This window comes from Buteo buteo, chromosome 3 (genome assembly GCF_964188355.1).
Source record: "Buteo buteo chromosome 3, bButBut1.hap1.1, whole genome shotgun sequence".
Classification (NCBI taxonomy): Eukaryota; Metazoa; Chordata; class Aves; order Accipitriformes; family Accipitridae; genus Buteo; species Buteo buteo.
In genome coordinates, this window is record NC_134173.1 from 33,197,840 (window position 1) to 33,216,055 (window position 18,216).

The following is an 18,216-nucleotide window of genomic DNA, read 5'->3' on the forward strand; positions in this document are numbered from 1 at the left end:
ATGATTCTATGAATCATAACATTTTCCTGTCTTGAACAGAAAGAGGGTCATTCTCCCTCTAGTCTGACCAAAAGCTGTGACCTTCAGATCTTGGGGTCTGGCATATCTGAACAGGATACCTTTGACTGTTAAAGCAAAGTTTCCAGTTCACAATCAGTGTCTATCAGGGACTACATTGCTTTCTCTTTTTCTAAAAGCTTCTCTCATCCTTTCAGTGTTCCTCTCTCTGCTCTTTATGCTGTCTTCTAGTTTTGGACCCTGAACTCCACAGGAGCTGGCTGTGCTGCCTTGCAGCAGTTGGGCATGCAAGCAGGTGAAGCCTTAGGAGCCCTAGAATTACTTTGCAAAACAAAAGAGATCAACATACCTTTAACAGTTAAAACATGTTTATTCAAACAGGAAAAGGGAGAACAAGGTTAAAGACCAAAAACAAACCTGGAAAAGCAAAAGAAGATAGGAAAGCAAAAGCATGCAGATAAGATGCACAGTACGTAGCCAAACACAACCTGTAATAGCAAATAACACACAAATCATGTCACAAAGGGTTCCCAGACATAAACATGAGGATGCATAGACAAGGGGACCTGAAGAAACTCCTCACTTTCTTCCCTCAGCTCCAGCAAATGCTGCCAACTCTGCCTTCACTGTCAGTGAGATGAGTTTGTGGTTGGAGACAATTCTGCTGGGATGCCGGGCAGTTTTACCTTGAGAGGTGCCCAGCTTGGCTACCTTTGGTTTTTCATGGAGGCAACTTAAAGTGCAGTGTCTGTATGTCATGCCTAGAGGCTCAGCGACAGTGTCAAGTCAGACTGAGACTGGGACTAATGGTCTCCCAAAGAAGTTGCTTGTCTGGCTCTTCTCTCCTTTTTGCTCCTAAGTTGTCACAGAAACAGGGATTGGCAGTGCCTATTCTCTATTTTTGCATTGCTGACATGTTGCATATTTCAGGCAGAAAGCCCTCCCTAGTTGTCTGAATGGAACTGTGCGCCAGCTCCTGCTGTGCTAGAAGACTTGGCACTGGGTGTGTAGAGGCAGTTTTGCAGCAGCCTGAGCAAAAGACACTTCCCACCAGCAGCATCTGTGGAGATGGAAACAGTAACCACATTAGATTCATTAAGATCTAAAGAGATGCAATAACTGGACCCTAATTAGCCACCTATACCCTAATGTTAAACCTGGTAAGTTTGCAAATGGATGCCTAGGAGAGACTCACTTGTTTGAGAGCTTATTGGACTCTGGACCTCTTATACCAGGCACCAGTGATGTGCTAATCCTTAAGTTAATGCCAGGGTACCCTGTCAGGGAACTGAACAAGATCATCTGTAATATTAAAAAGGTCCTGGAATGGCTTAGGGTTTTCCCTGGCTCCCTCCCAAAAAATTCCCAGGCATCTTGGGATTTAACACAAGCAAGAGACAGTTCTTCACAGACCATTTTGTATGTAACCATATTATTTTGCAGTATAAAACAGTGTGGATATAGGCCATTCCATACCCATTGTCTTCAGGGCCAAAGAATGGTCCCAAACATATTTAAACTACTAGTACAGTCAAACTCTAAGTGTGTCCAAGTCTAGAAAAAATGGCAGAGTGCCTGGTCAGTGCTAATGAGGTTTGCACTTCTGAGGCCAACTGGCTAAAGAGTGGGAAAAGAAGGAAATAACAATCATAATGAACTGAGGATCTGGTGTGACATCATTGCGTGAGAAGTCCTACACTGTCAGTGTTCCTCCACTGTGCCTCTCTGCAGGCTGGTCTGATTTGTGAGTGGATTAAGACTTTCATGTTGCTTCAGGTGTACCTGTAGAAAACGGAGCAGGTGTCTGAGACATATAATGACATACTGGATATGTTTATTGCAATAGAATAGATCGCGACATACAAGGACATGCTGTGTGTGTTTACTATATAGTGGCTTTGGAGGAGACACAAGTGCTATGAAGGAGAACAAGATGGCAGAAGAATGAGCCATCTATGTGGGGCTACTTGGTTTTCCTGATAACATGGCTTTCACTAAATCAGTGGACATTTGTGATTCACGTAGAGCTAAGGCAACTGCAATTTTTCTTTTTCCTAGGTGTGAGCTCCCACTCATTGCAGCAGAGTAAACTCCTGCAGCAGCATACGCTTTAAAGTTTGGTTCCTTCCCAGAAGCTCGTGTATGAACAATTTCGGACAGGTCCTTCAACATCTGCAGGACAGTTGTATGGGCTGGGCTGTAGGTTCTTTTGATGTGACCTGGCATGTGGACAGCATCCTAACCACCCTCACTGTACACAGTATGATGTTAGCACTGGGGTTCAGGAGATGGGGCAGGGTCAAGGCAGATTAGAGTGACGCCACCATCAAAGACACCACAGATCTCTTGACTTCAGGGCATAGCCACCTCACTGTGTAGGGCTCCTACACACCTTCATGATATAACCTGTCCTGACAGTTGGTTCTAACCCAGTTGCACAAGTATACTATCTTTGGCTTCTTAAATTTGAAACAGTTCTGCTCTGTGATGTGGATGCTGGCCTGGGCCAGCTCTGTTGCTAGTTAAATGGGAAATTTTCCAGTTGCAAAATTATGAATATGTGCTTCTTGTTCACAAGCTCCTTGATTCCTTTTGCACCTCATGCTGCTCCATTCTGAGCATCTGGCCTGGTGACAGAGCAACTAGCCAAGAAATGAAGATGCCAAGGGTGTCATATCTCACTGCTGAGGAATGCTGTCTATACACTGTGGGGCATGCTAGGCTATAAGCACCTTCTAAGATGCCTTTGCAGAGCTGCAGAGGTGTCAGGTTCTGTTCAGTCTGGTGAGGCTGAGTCCATGCTACTTGCAAGGACAGAGAGAGAGTAGGTACAGAAGTGAATCAGAGCAGAGTCTGTGTGTGTGCATCAAGATGCACAGTACTGTTTACAACAATTTGAAAAAATGGATGCTGCACAATAAAATGTTTATTTGAACCAAAATAGACAAGGCTAGTAAAATATGCATGGTTTTGGCCCTGCATCTCTGTACTGTATGTGAAATTGGATAACAAGACAACTCTTCTCATCTATATAGATCGGTCAATCTCCAGGGACATATTAAAAGGGTATATAAACATGCCTATGATTCAATTTTGCTTTATTCAGTTAAATTCCATTCAATTACATATTCTGTTTTGTAGCAATACAATGTATAACCCCTATATTTGGTCATGCTGGAAACTTAAGGCTTCTTCTTTGGAATACTTAAAAGACAAAAGTAACAAAAAGCCCAAGTATTCATATGTCTCCTTAGAAAGATGTAAAAGATGTCGCTTGCTGGAAGAAATTTATCAAGCCTGTGCAGCTGCTTGTATCTGAAGCCAAAGAAAAATGTGTTTCAATTAAATGCTAAAATACAGCTAAAATGACACACATTAAAATGTCTTTGTTTTCTTATAGTGTAGTGCTACACAGGACACGGAACTGAATGAAGGGAAACTTGTAACTTAGCTTTTGAAAACTTGATATACTTAACTGTAAGTGCACAAAGTTGTGCTAACAATTTAGCAATGCATATAGTCTTTTCCAGTATTTTGGCAGTGCAGTTTATAGGTCAAAATATGTGTTTTCCCTACTTTTGCTGACATTTCAGGCAATGTGCATCATTCAGAGGCATGCTGCATGGAGTCTAGACTTCAGTAGTTACCCTTTGCTTTCAGTGTCATCTCATCTGATATCTTAAATGGTCAGGAATAAAAATTAAAAAAAAAAATCTTTTTCTCTTTATTAATTTTTTTTCAGAGTATTCCATTCACATTTGTAGTAAGGATTAATAATAATAATAATAATAATTTTAAAAGTGCCAGAACTGTCAGTAAGCAATCACTTCACTACTGGGAGTGGTCATTACTGCAAAGCTGAAGATTTGCAGTGGTGCCACACACTGCAGCGATGAAGAGAAAGTCTTTTTCTGTCCCTTCTGTGCTCAGGCTTTCCCCAGCAGCTCTATGGCCCTGTGTCTCTTTTCAGGCTACATACAATATAAATTTCCATTCTCCTGCCACCTTGCACACTGCCATTTAATTCTTCATCAATTCCTCAGATCCTCTTGGTTTTGATAGATGAGCCCCACATTCCTGTTAAGCTGTCTGGCTTGGAGGAATATTTGAAGAGTAAAATGAATGAAAAAGGTAAGTGATGACACTGGTCCTTGGAAGTAGCTAACAAACCAAACAGTTTTGATAATTAATTTTTGCATAGCAAATGTTTGTTACTTTACATCATGGAGCTACCTAATTTCTTTAATGCAAGCCTCTTTCTACAGACTCCTTTCAAAATTTAACAGAACAAATATGCAAAAAAAATTCTTAAGACAGCGAATAATTAGTTACTGAAAGATGCATGAAGGAAACATTTCTGAAAGTTTTGTGAAAATGTTAATACACCCATTACAAAATACTACCCAGGGAAGTTCAGTCTTCTCATGGAGAGTCATACTGTCAAATTAAGACAAAATTCCCTTCAAATGAGTGATTTATACTTTCTGTACAAAATTTGACTGAAATGTTAATTGTGGATGGACAATAAGACTGGACAATGAAAATTGCAAAATCTGCTCTTCCAGATGCTTGGGAGGAGGGAATACTCTACCCTCAGGTGCCAAAAATGTACCTTTCTGCATATGCATGTGGAAAGATGTTTTCACTAAAATTGTACACATCTCTCTAAGCATTAATGTCAGAGTACTGATACAATCATTCAAAGGACACAGACATGAAACAACACTGTACAATTTCCAATGGTACACTACACTTCCACAAGGTTATGTAACATGGAAAAGTAAAAAAAAGGTCACAAAATTGCATGGAAGAAAACACCCAAAACAAGTCCCCAGAAAGATTGGCATCGTGCCCACAGCTATTCCAAGAACTGAAAGAGTAGCTAAGTTTATTAGATAAACCTTGTCTAGTGAATAATTAACAGGTCAGCTTCAAGGTGAAGCCCAATATAGACTGTTCTTTTGTTTTTGTTGTTGTGACTGACATGTTTTACTTTTAATGTCTAAAAAAGGGTTATACCAGGTAATCCCGGAAGGATTAGGTGGGAGATTTATTCATTTAACAGGTCATATTGATTTCATTTTTAAATTTAAGTTATACTTTTGATAAGTATCCATGATTCATGGGATGATACATCATTCAGTGTTTTGCCCATTTTATAGTTATAGACACACAAACGAAAAATGAACACTGTTGTTAAGGTCACAATATCAGTCAGCCAAAAGGCTGAAAATGTTCCTTCTGCAAATGCATTTTTATAAAATTGGGGTTTATGTACTATTTATTTCATAGGCCTCCTGCCTCTTTTGGCAGGAAGCATGGATATGAACTGAGCTTGTGAAGTTAAAGAGATTATAGAGTGCATTTGGTAGGACTTCTTGCATGTTTGTGACAGAGATGAGTAGTGAATGCAGCAAAGGCTTCCAGGCAGAAAAGAACAGGTCAGTGGTTAAGGCAATTGACCACTGTCTTGAAAGCTAAATTATAACCTTGCTCCTGAGTTTGTAATTGATGCTATGCGAGTTACTTGCATTTATCATAGGTGGCTACTAACCATTTTTTTTTCAATGTCTAATGAGAATCTGATTTATCAACGTGCTGAGTACTTAAATCTGTATCTGAAGTGAATGAGAGCTATAAGTGGGTAAATGAAGTGTGGCATAGTGCTAAATAGTTATAAAAAAATAAAGTCCTAGACTGCTCTCATATGAGACACCTAAGCTTTGTGGCTTCTTTTATCTTAGCTCCTTTGGATCTCAGAATTCTCACTTTTTAACTGAAGATAATAGCATGCCTTGGTTTTGTAGCAATGCTTGAAAATAAATGTGCTAGTATTTTGGAAGCACTCTGACAAAATAACCATGGAAGAAAAAACACCGGCGAAATCTGTAGTTCTGAATTCAGAGCATTACTTGAAGAAAATACAATAGGTAGGACATAATGCCAGGTTGAGTGGGAGAAGTGGTGGAAAACTTCTCATTATATAAGTACTTTCTATTCCAGTGCAATGCATGAAACAGGGCTCCAGAACAAAATTGGTAAATGACCATGTGCCCTAAATGATATAGTAAAATAATACACATGCAGCAGTGAAGCAATTTAAAGTTTCACAGACCTGGTGTTCCCCAGCTCCTGAGTGTTTTGGTATGGCTCTAGTATGGATGGATATTCACGGGGATTGCAAGAGAACCACTTATGTCTGCTTTCGTGCTAAATACAATGGCCAGACCATGGGCATGTTAGAGCCTAAACAGTTTTTCTGACATAGTCATGTCCTTGACAAAGTTATGAGTAGATTAAAACAGGATCTTAAAGCTGAAAGAGAATGGCAGTTACAAGAAATCATAATGTTACTAGCTCTGTCTAGGATACAGTGCTATCACTCTAAATGCCCACCCTCATGGCCCAAGAGGAGCGCTTCTGACGGCTTTCTGGGGAGAAGCTTCCCATCTTTCAGGAATGGATATGACAATTCAACAGAGTGCCCAGTGTGAGGGCATTTATGGTGACAAAAACAAATGGGGTAGTGCAGAAGTTTATTGCCCACAAAGAGAACAAGCCTCAAAATGGAAATTCATTATTAAGACAGGAAAAGAGGTGATGGATAAAATGAGCTTATAGTTCAGTTACATTTATGTATCCATAAACAAGGAGCTGCAACAGTGGGTAGGGACATACTCTGTGAATGAGGTATCAAAAAATCTGTAAAATTTTCTACTCCAACAGTGATTTTTTACATAACAAGAGAAACATACAGGGTAACTAGTGCTAGTGCTTGGTACCAACCAAGCTGTAACCTATTTTCTGTGTCAATCTTGCAGATGTCACAAAGGTGAGCCTTCAAGTTTTGCTCAGGAAAGACCACCAGGTTGTCAAGACTCTGACATCAGGTCGATAAAAAGGCCTGGGAAAATGCACTATGCTGATCTGTTAAAACTGCTGTATGAGTATTATTTTACAGGCAGTTTCCCTGCAGTATGCTTTACATCCTTACAAATATGCTAGGAGCTATTATGAACTATGTTCTTAGCATTTGAGATAGAGCACGCTATCAAGCAGTTAGATGTGTTGCAGTAACATGGTATCACACACCACACACGGCTGTGTTCTTACCCCAACCGCTGCTAGGAAAAACAGTGATAAAACATTTCCTCGTGGAGCAGGAGCAATTCAAATAGCCAAGCCCGTTTGTTACTTTTTCTGTTGACAATTCTGAAAGGCGAGGAAACACGCTGTAGGACAAGTTTGGCCATGAGCTAGGATTACAACAATTTAAAGAGAGTTGTGCATTTATCTATGGGAAGAAAGAACTTACTCCGTGATCTGTCTGGGACTTAGTCCTAACTTTACCAAGACTGCAGATGATCACGGGTTTCGCTTACGGCAGTGAGAGTGGAGAACGTTCCTGTGACTTCAGCTTCTCTAGTGTATGTGCAGAGTAATGCGCGTATTTATAAACGAAATAAAAACCTCTACTGAAACGGGTCCCTCCCTGCTTAGTCCCCCTCTTCCCCTTCCCCACAGGGCAGGGAACAACCAAGGCAGCCGCCGTTAGTCCCCGCTTCACGGACACGCGGGAAGAGCGACCGAGGGGACCAGGACGGGCTCCCCCGGGCCGGGCCGGGGCTGAGCGGCAGGCTGCCCGGGGGCTGGCTGCCTCCGTCCCGTCCCGTCGCGTCCCGCCCCACCGCCCCCGGGGCGGGCCCCCCGCCGCCCGCCGCCGCGGCCCATATAGGGGCGGCCCGGGGTGCCGGCGGCACTGGCCGTGGAGGGGAGCGCGGCCTCGTTCCTCCCTTCCTCGCTCCCTGCCGACGGCTGCTTTCCCTGGGCGACGCAGGTGAGGCGGTGGGCCGGGGGCGAGGGTCCGCTCTCCTCCGCCGGGCGCGGCCCCCCTGCCCCGGTAAAGCGCGTCGTTTCCCCCTGCAGGCTCCTGCCGGAGAGAGGCGGCTTCCCCGTCGTGCCGCTGCCATGGCCTCGGTACCCTCCGCCGGCTGCCTCCTGGCCAAGAACCAGTACTACAGAAGTAAGTGCTCGGGGGGGCCGGGAGCTGCCCCCCCCAGCCGGGGGGGGCTCCTCTGGAGGAGGGAGGCTGAGCCCCCCGAGCCTCTCCCGAGGAGGTGGCCGGATTGCTGCCCCTCAGGAGAAGTCAGAAAGTGTTTCTGGTGATGTCTGGAGGAGCTGGAGGCAAAAGGGTGTCTTTGCCTGGTAGTTTTTAATTGCTCGGAGAGTTTTTTGTTATATCAAGGAACTTCAGTTTTAATGAGCGCCTGCTTCTGGTTATTCATCTACCTTTTTTTCCTCCCATTTAGAATTATTCATTAGGGATATGTAATTTTTTTTTTTTTAATTATAAAACATGACATAGAAAAAGCGTTAGCCCAGCAAGTCCTGGCTTCTAGCTGTACTTTGCATTTACTTTGCAGGCTTAGGGAGAACACAAAATCAACTCACGTTTTTGTTTCTGAATATGTCACTAAATAGTCACTGGTTTCTGGTGTATGAGGATCCCTCTGTACAGGATGGACGCTGTAGTGCAACGATAGCATTTAATTGCATCACAGTGGGAAGTATAGCTATTAGGTGGTTTTGGGTTTGAATGTTCAAGAATAGACTCCTTTGTTTTGATAGCAGTGTGTACGTGATCATAAGATTTGTCACTGATTTCAATGAAAGCTATGCAAACAGATCTCTAGGCTTTTAAGTGAAGAGTAGATAGACAGAGAGATCAACTTTTATATAAAAGCTTTTACATAAACTACTGTAGTAGAATGGTGTATATGATATAGAAGCTATACTTTGTAGCTAAGTAAACTTATGTTTTAGATTGTTTCCTCCAAGACAGCAGCAGGTCTGAAAATTCTTGGTATAGGAATGGTGTACTCTCTAAATGCATTTTTTTCATTACGTGTCTCTGTTTTCCATGAACAGCAAGACAGAACTCAGAATCGAGTGTTTCTTCCAGCTCCTCCTGCTGTTCGGATGTTGTGAACATTACAGACCAGGACAAAACATTTCATGGTATTGTTCCCTTCCTTCAAACAGTCTTCTAGTTTTGCCTGTTTGTAATTCAGCCGGTGTCTAATGGTGTGGGCTTTTTCTCGTTTGGCAGGGTTACCTGAGTTAATTGACAAATGTTGGTGGATAAAAAGCTTTTTCCATAGTGAACCATCTCCACCAACTGTTGGCAGAAAAACACTATCAGCAAGCAGGTGAGTCCTGTTTTTACATTCCATTTTCCTTTTGGTAAAAGTGTTACTGAACAGGTTGTCATCAGCTAAATCTGGTGGGTGCAATGCTATTTTGATGACTTAAATAAAAGATACTGGAAGTATACAGCTATAGAAGCTTCCCATGTTTTCATTTTAATAAAAGAACTCATATGCTACTTCACATTAAGCAGGTGCTAGTGATTATTACTGTTCTACATTTATAGTGATATTTATTTAATCCTCTACCTGTAGCACTTGCACACCCATTTATGCAGTTTACCCATTTTACTTTATGTTAAAAAACTGATATGAGTGCATTCAAAAATACTTAGGCAGATAAATATCTCTGAGGAGAATATGATGATAATTCTACTCATAATCTTTTTTTATACACATTTCTGCAGTACCAACCGTTGAATAGGACAGCATGCTGGCTTTACTAACTGGAATACTACAGACAGACTTGTTTTTCCAAGAGGCTTGGGATCTTCCTAATGTCTGGGTTCAGCTGCAAGAAGAAAACAAAACCTTTAGGAGAGTGGAAAAGTGTGTTTTCAAAATATTTGTCAGTAGCTTAAATGATATTGCTTAATGGACATGTCCATGGCCTACCTTGTTCATTACAGACTTGCTATAATTTGAGATGTCTCTCTAATGGAAGTTACCAGGATTAAATATCCTGATGACTTACTTGGACAGTTAGAGAAAAATGACAGTAAAAGTAAGATATTGTAGGTTTAGGAGAAGCTTATGTACTGAATGATTTTGCAGTAGGTGATACTCTTATCAGCTCTATAGGGAGTCACACTGATGTAAGCAAGATTCGGATATATAGTCCAGAGCAGGACTGCTATATGGTACATGTTTTCTATCAAGTATTTGTGTACCAGTTACAGGGATTAAGTTTACAAGAATGCTTGTTAATAGCTTTGCTTTTAGAAAGCCTGATTACACAAAGAAACAGTAATTAGTTTGGTCTCTTTGTTCAAGCAGGGTGCATAGATCCGAACCTTAAATACCCAGGTACAACTTCCATTCATATCTACATATGTTGGTATTTGAGGACAGAATAGAAGAGATAGACAAGAAACCAGTAATCCTAATGGACACTGACAACTTCCAAGCAGAAGAGCAACCTTAATCAGAGTTGATACTCCTAGCTCTGTTTCAGATTACTCTCACCTGCTTTGCTGTAACTTTAAGAGCTACTTGTTCTCAAGTGACTAATCCTATCAATATTCACTGCTGTCTGTCAGCTTAGTTATATGCTAGACCTGGCAAAGTGTTCAACTCAAAGTAATCGCATTAATGTTATTAACCAAGTCTACCTTTGCCATAATTCATGCTCTTGAATAATGCTGTAACATAGCTTCATTTGGTCTTCAGCATTGCAAAGCAGTACATCAGATTGCTTATTCTACTGGGTATGACTGAAATGCATCAGAGGTCATAGAAAATAACAAGTGTTTGGCTGGATTATATCATTTCTGTAAACTATCCATGCAACTTTTTGATGTACTATCAGTAAAGCTACCTGGCCTTTGTCCATTACCGGAGGAACTAACAATGGCAAACATTAATCTATGATGAAAAGCATTGGCTACATTAATGGTTGTTAGTTATGCATAAGTCCAGCGTGTATCAAGTGACTGCTTCAGGAAGCTTACAGTTTTGGTGGAGACAGTAAGCGCATGGCACATGACAACAGAAAAGAATACAATTCTGAAAACATAGTTTTGGGCATCTTTAAATTGACTTGTTATGCATCTTTCTTTACTGCTGTTGTGTAGTTTCATCTTTGTCCTTTCTCTAAGTGTACAGAATGAACTATTTTTTTATACTAAATTTTTTTTATTAATAAAGATTTAATCAGTATTTGGTCTGACTTATTTTTGGCTTCTAATAAACTGAACTGGTGTTCAGTGTTGTTGGTGGGTGGTTTTGGTTTTTTTGGGGGGGATGTGTATGTTGTGTGTCACATTCTTCCTTTAGTCACTTAAAGTCTGATGTGAGGTGAAAAAGGAATGGTAGCATGTAAGCTAGGAAAAAGACCTTAACACCTTTTTCTATAACATCATGTTGTAAAGGAAGGGAAAAAGAAAGACTTGGTAGTTGCAAGAAGGTGATTGTATCTCTTTTTGAAGATGCTTGAAGCCATAGAAGAAAGAAATGCTGTAGCCCATATTGTATGTGAGAAATGCAGGATTCAGAAACACCGTGGAAAAGTACAGTGACAAGCTTCCATATTGCTTGCTAAGCTTAAGCTGCTTCTGTCCCTATATAGTCAAAGTGGGGTGCAGAACATGCTGAAAGAGCTGATAAGCTGTTAAGACCCACAAAAAAACCCCACACCAAAGCCACTTTTTTTTTTTTTTTTTTTTAAGGGGGAAAGGCTGGAAGAACAAGAGGAGGGGGACTGCGTATTGTTTGCATTCATCTGCTTAGCCCCTGTCAACTAGTTGTTTTTGTAATGGCATCAGGGTGGTGGAAAACTGTTCTGGAGAGGTGCCCTCAACACCATCCCCATCATCTCTTACTGTGATCAGCTCAGCATTGGAGCAGCAGCACCGCCAACTCATAGTTATTTGTGCCAGTTCTTCAAAGTATAGTTACCCTGCAATGAATCAACTCTATTAAATAACATCCGGTGTTGCTATGACAAACTCCTGAGAGGATATGGGTAAATGGGACATTAAAATGCTTGCTGTCAAAGGACTACATTTTGTTACATCATGGTAATAAGGAAACATCAATTTTCTTGAATTAAATGTCAATATAATGTGACTTTGTGGGGGGAAAAGTGAAAATTTAAATGATTTAAAGAGAAGCTGAGAGAAATGTGATGGGGAAACTATATTGAATGGCTTAAAAGCAGCTTAGAATAAGAAAAACAGGAAAATAATATGATTTTAATACCTATCTGGGTAAGACAGGTACAAATGTTTGATCAAAGATTGATTGTAGTAGGAAAAACCTGTGTTTTCCTCTTAAAAGGACTATAGGTAGGGATCTATTTTGACGAAGTTAAATGTATACTGTTATCCATCTGGAAAAAAGAAGTATCAGAAACAGGACTTGTACCAGCATGTAAGTAGTGAGTTAGATCCAGCTATCATCGCCAATCTAGGAATGGAGAGATGGACTTGAAAAAGACTTTTTTTTTCTCAAATGCACATATAGCGGTGATGTTCAGTAATGGTCTTCTATCTCTTTCCTAAAAAGAAAACCTGAGTCAAAATCTACTGGTCCTAGTAATACCCCGTTTTAGGAGTTAAAATAAAAGATAAAACTTATGTCATTTGTTTTGGTTCAAGAAGGGTGAAATCTTGCTGTTGAGCACGTTTAGAGAGAGAAATTCATTACCGTGAAGTAATTTATTTCCTGTTTTTCATGGTTTGGAAGAAATACCATAAAGTTGCATTTCTTTCCAAGGATTTTCTTGCCCATAGGTGAGGTAAGCAATACAACGTATTGTGGATAGACAGTAGTAACCATTACCTGTAAAGACTATAGCTATTGCTATGAAATGGGATTTTTTTTGGTATACTAGCCTTTTCTGCAGAAGTAAAAATGATAAAAGAACCCATTTAAGAAACAGGTTTTCAATATAAGAATGATCAGCAAATCAAACAGCAAATCAAACTCAATTTGAGTTGTTAGGAATAAGTATTTTTTTTCTAATATGTGCAGTGATTAAGACTCCCATAAACAATGTGCTTTAGCATTCCTTTGTAACTTCTCTGGAAGGCTCATTTCTGTTTGTGGTATTACAACATTCTGATATTTTAAAAAATGTGCAAATCCCTCTTTTTTCCATGATCTTAACTAATCGTGTGTTATTTCTTCTTGAAAGCAGACTCTCTCTTCTTGTCAATTCTCAACTCTTCTGCAAAGGAAACACAAGCAGGGTTTATTCAGCCATTTCTACCAGGATTAATGTTGTTTGCAAAACATTTCTCAGGTTATTGCACTTGCAGCTGGTGACTGTGAAAATTTTGACCATAACCATGTTCGGTGTCCTGTCTGACACTTCAGCGATGGAGGGATTCTGTCAGATTTCTCTTGTTGTGCACTCTGTCATATGCCATTTTAAGCTGTTCTGGCAGTAGCAGATGTGAAATATACTGTACATAATCACTGGAAGATAGGTGTTTGTAATAGAAAGAGGCTATCTCTAATAGGGAAGAGAATCAGATCAGTATATTGGGAGGAAGTCAGGGGAAAAGCATCTTTTTTCCTTTTTTCCACTTCTATCTCTCTCAGAAACTGTGGAGAAAGAAATCACTGTTTCCCAACCCTAGGCCAAAAGAGAAGATTCAGCTCCCAGTTACAATACTCAATGGTACGTTCAGAGACACTCTATTGACTTTTTCTCAAAAACAGAATTATAAAGGTGTTTGTAGTCATGATGACAGGACATGATCTAGACAGAGATACAATATTTATATTAGATCAGCTCATAACAGGAAAAAAAAGGGGGCTTGTACACTCAAAAAGTTGTTGCTTTTCTTAGCTGTGTCAGCTACTACATGTCCTTAAAACTTTGCCATCTTTGGCTTCAGTAAAATTAATTCTCACTTGTACCTGTAAAGCAGAACCCATAATCTCACTTTACTTGTTTAGTTGAGGTAGAAGTATTGGGTGCAAGATAAAAATGTATTGTGAGTTTGTGAGGTGCACTGAGGTACAACCTCTACCATAACAGAAGAGGACTGACAGGAACTGGCTGGACATCAGTCACCCTACTGGGATCACCTCCTGCACAGGCTGAGGCCAGGATGTCCAGGAGAAATGCATCAGTACTGGGAATAACTTTTTAAAAAGACATTACTCAGGTTTTGGTTTGGTTTTGGTTTTTGGTTTTTTTTTTTTTGTTTGGGTTTTTTTTCTGTTGCTCTTTTTGCAACAAGTGAAAAACCATCTCATCCTGACTTTGAAGTAGTCAGTAACGGAAAGCCTGTAAAACACTCTAGTAAAATTTTCAATGGTTGATCACACTGACCTTTAAAGATCTTCCCCATCGCTGCCAGCTTGAATTTCTCTGTGAACAGCAGTTCAGGCGTTAGTCAGGAATGCATGACTCAAATAACAAGCAAAAAGTTTTAATGTGCCTATTCCAACTCCTCTTCAAGGATCTTGACAGTGATTTCTGAAGAGGTTGTATCATTTTGTTTAATCTCCAGCTACACCGACTTCAAGAAGTATTTCAGCACAATAGGAGTGGATCAATAGGTGGAAGCAGCTGGAGATACGCTTTTTGCTTCTGTGAGTCAAAGCTAAAAGCCAGGCTCTTAGAGTATGTTTCCCACTCTGTAGTTTACTTATTCCTGATTGGGTGAGGACATACAAACTATTGCCAAGTAAGCCAAAGGAGAAGAAAAAAGGTGATAGTGCAGTTTCAGGATGGCATAAAAATGTTGACCAGTTTGAAATTCTGGTCCCTAAACCACGTGCTTTAGCTCGATTCATTTGAAAATGGAATGTAATGAATAGATTCCTTAATATCTCAAATCATAACATGTTGAAAGAGTTCTACCCATTGCAACTAACTACTTGTATGAAATAACACACAAATTCACATTTTTTAAAAAATTTCATTTTAAAATAATTTTCAATCCTCTCTGATGACATGTATTGTGCAATTATTTGTGTTTAATTCCATTGTCACATTATATATAGAGTAGCTTCTTCATCTCAGAAAAAACACTTTAAATTTTGAATAAAATTTTAGAACCTATAATAGGTTCTTACAGTAAACCTGTTTTAGATATAATCTATTTTTCTAAGAACCTCTAAATTGCAGGTTTCACTGTCTCATAATAGTGCAGAAGTGAAAGGATAGTACTAGCTGTAAAATACACAATGAAATAAGTTCCTTTGAATAGGTATTTTCCCATATTTTAACTAGGTTAATTTAATGCTGTCATGACTCCGGCTCAGATCCACCGTCTGTTTAAGTTCAGGTGAAATCTAGAATTCCTATTGAATCACACTGACAGGATATGTTAGTGGCTAGACAATTTCTCCATGGCAGTAGCAGATAAGCGAAGTCTTAAATGTAAAAGGCAAGGTAAATGCGCGTTGTAAGTAGTAATCCCTTCACATTCTGTCCAATAAAATGCCTGCCTGCAAAATACACAATCAATTTGGGGACAAAACCCAAAACACACCACCAAAACACCCTCCTTGTTCTCATTCTGTGCTTTCCAGAAACTTATTTTTCTAGGTAAAGCATTAGTTGCTTTGTATTTCTTTCTAATTTCATTGCAAAAGAATGACATGCTGAAATGCATTAAGCAAACAGATTGTTACTTTCACTACTCATTTTCCTGGTTGTCATAATTATTGTCATACATTAACCTTATGCCATTATTGCTTAAAGTATTTACTGGAGGAGTTGTTTGTTTATCTGTCACCATACTGTGAATCTAACAGGAGTGTTATCTGGAGGGGGCAGCTTTGTGGTGTAAACGCTTTTTAAACACCTACACACCATTAAAACAGAGCTCCAGTGACTAAGCGGGTCAGCTCAGACCTTCTGAGACAAATGTGCATAAACCGTAACTCTCTCATGTAAGGACTGATTTTTTTTCTGCATTTTTACAGCATAGCATTGGACATTAATCTTGAAAGGCATCAACTGCTAGGCATTATAATATTGTATGAGGTCTTTATGACTAATTCTGAAAATGGATGTCCTTTCACTTCTTTTTGGACATTAAAGCATCCACAGCATTTATTATATATTTTAAAGGAAGACCTGCCAAGAGTAAGAACTATGATTTATTGGCCAAAACATTCCTCAACTGAGAACAGGCCTCTTTCTGTACAGTATCAGTCAAGTACTATATCCTTCGTATGTTTAACTTGCTCACGCTTACAGCATTTAGTTCAGCCTCCAAACAGGAAAGTCATTTGAGATTTATTTAAACTGAAGGCAATTCTTCTTCAATGTCACTTAATGCTGAAATCCGCTGAGATCAAAAGTGCTTTTCATAATAAACAAATGTAAATTCATTGATGGTGGATTTGAAGTAAAAAATCAAAAAAGTCACAAAGAAAACAGTTGTGATAGTCATTCACACCTACCTAAAATCCTAATTATAAGTACATGTAGGGATTGCTATGGCTCAAAGAGACAGAGGTTAAGTTTATGTCAAAGCTCATTCACTCTCCTCTCCCCCAGTTTCTCTCTGAAGTAATTTAAAAACAAACAAACAAGCAACAACAAATACCCTTTTAGCACCTACACAGGAATAATACAGAAATTAGATAGAAAGGGCAGCCAGGGCAAACAGTAGCCCTTTATTCCTAGAATGGGTCAGCCTATCTCCAGGACATAATTTTTTCCATCTCTGGTTAAAAAAAAACAAAACCAAAAGTATTTTGCTGTGGCCAGGAAATAATCTAGACCATATTAGAAGCTCAGAAAGACCAGGCACTGATATCATTTATATTGAGCCAACCCTTGAGTAAGGAAAATGAATTGAAAGAATCCACAGCCTTGCTGTAAAACAGGGCGTAGGATTGCAGCACAATCTTTTACCTCAATAAAACCTTGACTTTTTGGCTGAAAAATAACATCCCTGAAATATGTTGACAGGATATGTTCCTGTGAGGGCTAATGGGAGTTTTGTTTAAAACCTCTTTTATGGGCTAGTCTTCTCAGAAACTGCTTCTCTTATATCCCCTCCCCCAGTTTTATGCACATGTTACATAAAAGTGGATTGAGACTTTATGGGGAACATGGTGATGGGCTGCAGCCAAGCAAAAACTCCTTGAGACCTACCCCAAATGTGTATTTAATTCAAAATGTTGTGAATTTGGGGGCAAACATATTTTTTTACAAATCTGTAGTATATTAGTGAAAGAACAGAAAAAATATATGTCAAAACATTTTGACTGACCATAATGATGACTGTTACAAGGAGATGTAGTATGAGGAATAAGCTGACTTTAACATCAACCTGCAATGTCAGAGAGAGCAAGCATTTTACTAATCTCTGAGAAAGCAACACTAACTGCTGTAGTAAATTGCATATGGGGGTTTGATTCTCCCTTCCTTTCAATAAACAGCGCTAGCAGTTATGTCTCTACTTAGACCAGAGACATCAAATGGGCAGGCTGAGAGGAGGTAAGGAGGATGGATAACGCAAACTCTCACTGGCTGCTTGCAGATTATCAGAAAGAAAAGCTGCAGGCTCATCCGGGGTCCAGACCTAACATGACAAATTTCTTGTCACAGAACTAGTGGAGGTTGTCCACCATTTTACAGTAAAAGTCAGGCTTTTTTTTTTTTTTTAACCTGACAAACACTTTAGGGACTGAAATCTCTAATAAGCTGAAAATTCTTGAGCAAATGGATGCCAAGGGAGTGGTGGTGATATTTTTTTAGCTCCTGAGAATTTCTCTCTGAAACCTAGCTACATATATTATGATTTTGATATGCATTTGGTTTAAAATAATGCAAATTCATTAACTGAAGTAACTTTTTATTTACATCATTTACATGAAGAATGACTATGCAGTTTATGGCAGAATATATGTAAGGACATATTTTTAGTAGGATTTCAGGATACTTTGGTATCCATTTACTTGATGAAAGGGATGCACTTTCAGCATGAACAAATAAAGGATATTTTTATGGTATCTTTTCAGGATTGAAAAGACTGTTCAGCTGAAAGTAAATTTCAGTTAATAAACCTCACTTCCGTTTCACTCATGTGGAGGAGTGACCTAGAAAGACCACTGATTATATTTGGCTGCTGCAATACTGTGCTACAAATACAGGATGAGGAGTTCAGCTCACGTAGCTCCTAATTTCTAAGAAATTCAAGTGCCTTTAGTATTATGTAAGTCACCCAGGACACTAGAGTTGAAGTTACTGTGCTGAGGCTTGCTTAGCACTGTTCTATAATTAGTTGACAAGTCAATTCAACATTTATTTCAAGTGTATGAAGGAGAAGCAGATTCATGAATAGGTAATAGA

The 18,216-nt window shown here is 39.5% G+C and overlaps 1 protein-coding gene and 1 long non-coding RNA gene across 3 annotated transcripts; one reads left to right on the top strand and one right to left on the bottom strand.

Annotated features, from left to right (window-relative positions):
- Positions 1-391: 391 nt before the first annotated feature.
- LOC142029042 (uncharacterized) lies at positions 392-7,583 on the bottom strand. The gene is made up of 3 exons (XR_012649789.1): positions 7,334-7,583; positions 7,132-7,230; positions 392-1,078 (listed from the first exon to the last, which is right to left on the bottom strand). It is a non-coding gene; the product is annotated as an uncharacterized LOC142029042 (long non-coding RNA).
- Positions 7,584-7,718: 135 nt separating this feature from the next.
- Positions 7,719-11,683, top strand: PPDPFL (pancreatic progenitor cell differentiation and proliferation factor like). Of its 2 annotated transcripts, none has more exons than XM_075023271.1 (5): positions 7,719-7,855; positions 7,945-8,041; positions 8,947-9,036; positions 9,128-9,227; positions 11,612-11,683. In XM_075023271.1, exons 2-5 carry the CDS (start codon positions 7,987-7,989, stop codon positions 11,670-11,672), a joined length of 306 nt encoding a protein of 101 aa, XP_074879372.1. In that variant the 5' UTR covers positions 7,719-7,855; positions 7,945-7,986; the 3' UTR covers positions 11,673-11,683. The 2 variants fall into 2 exon arrangements, with proteins under 2 accessions (XP_074879372.1, XP_074879374.1); XM_075023273.1 differs by lacking the exon at positions 11,612-11,683 and adding an exon at positions 9,632-11,102.
- The last annotated feature ends 6,533 nt before the right edge of the window (positions 11,684-18,216 follow it).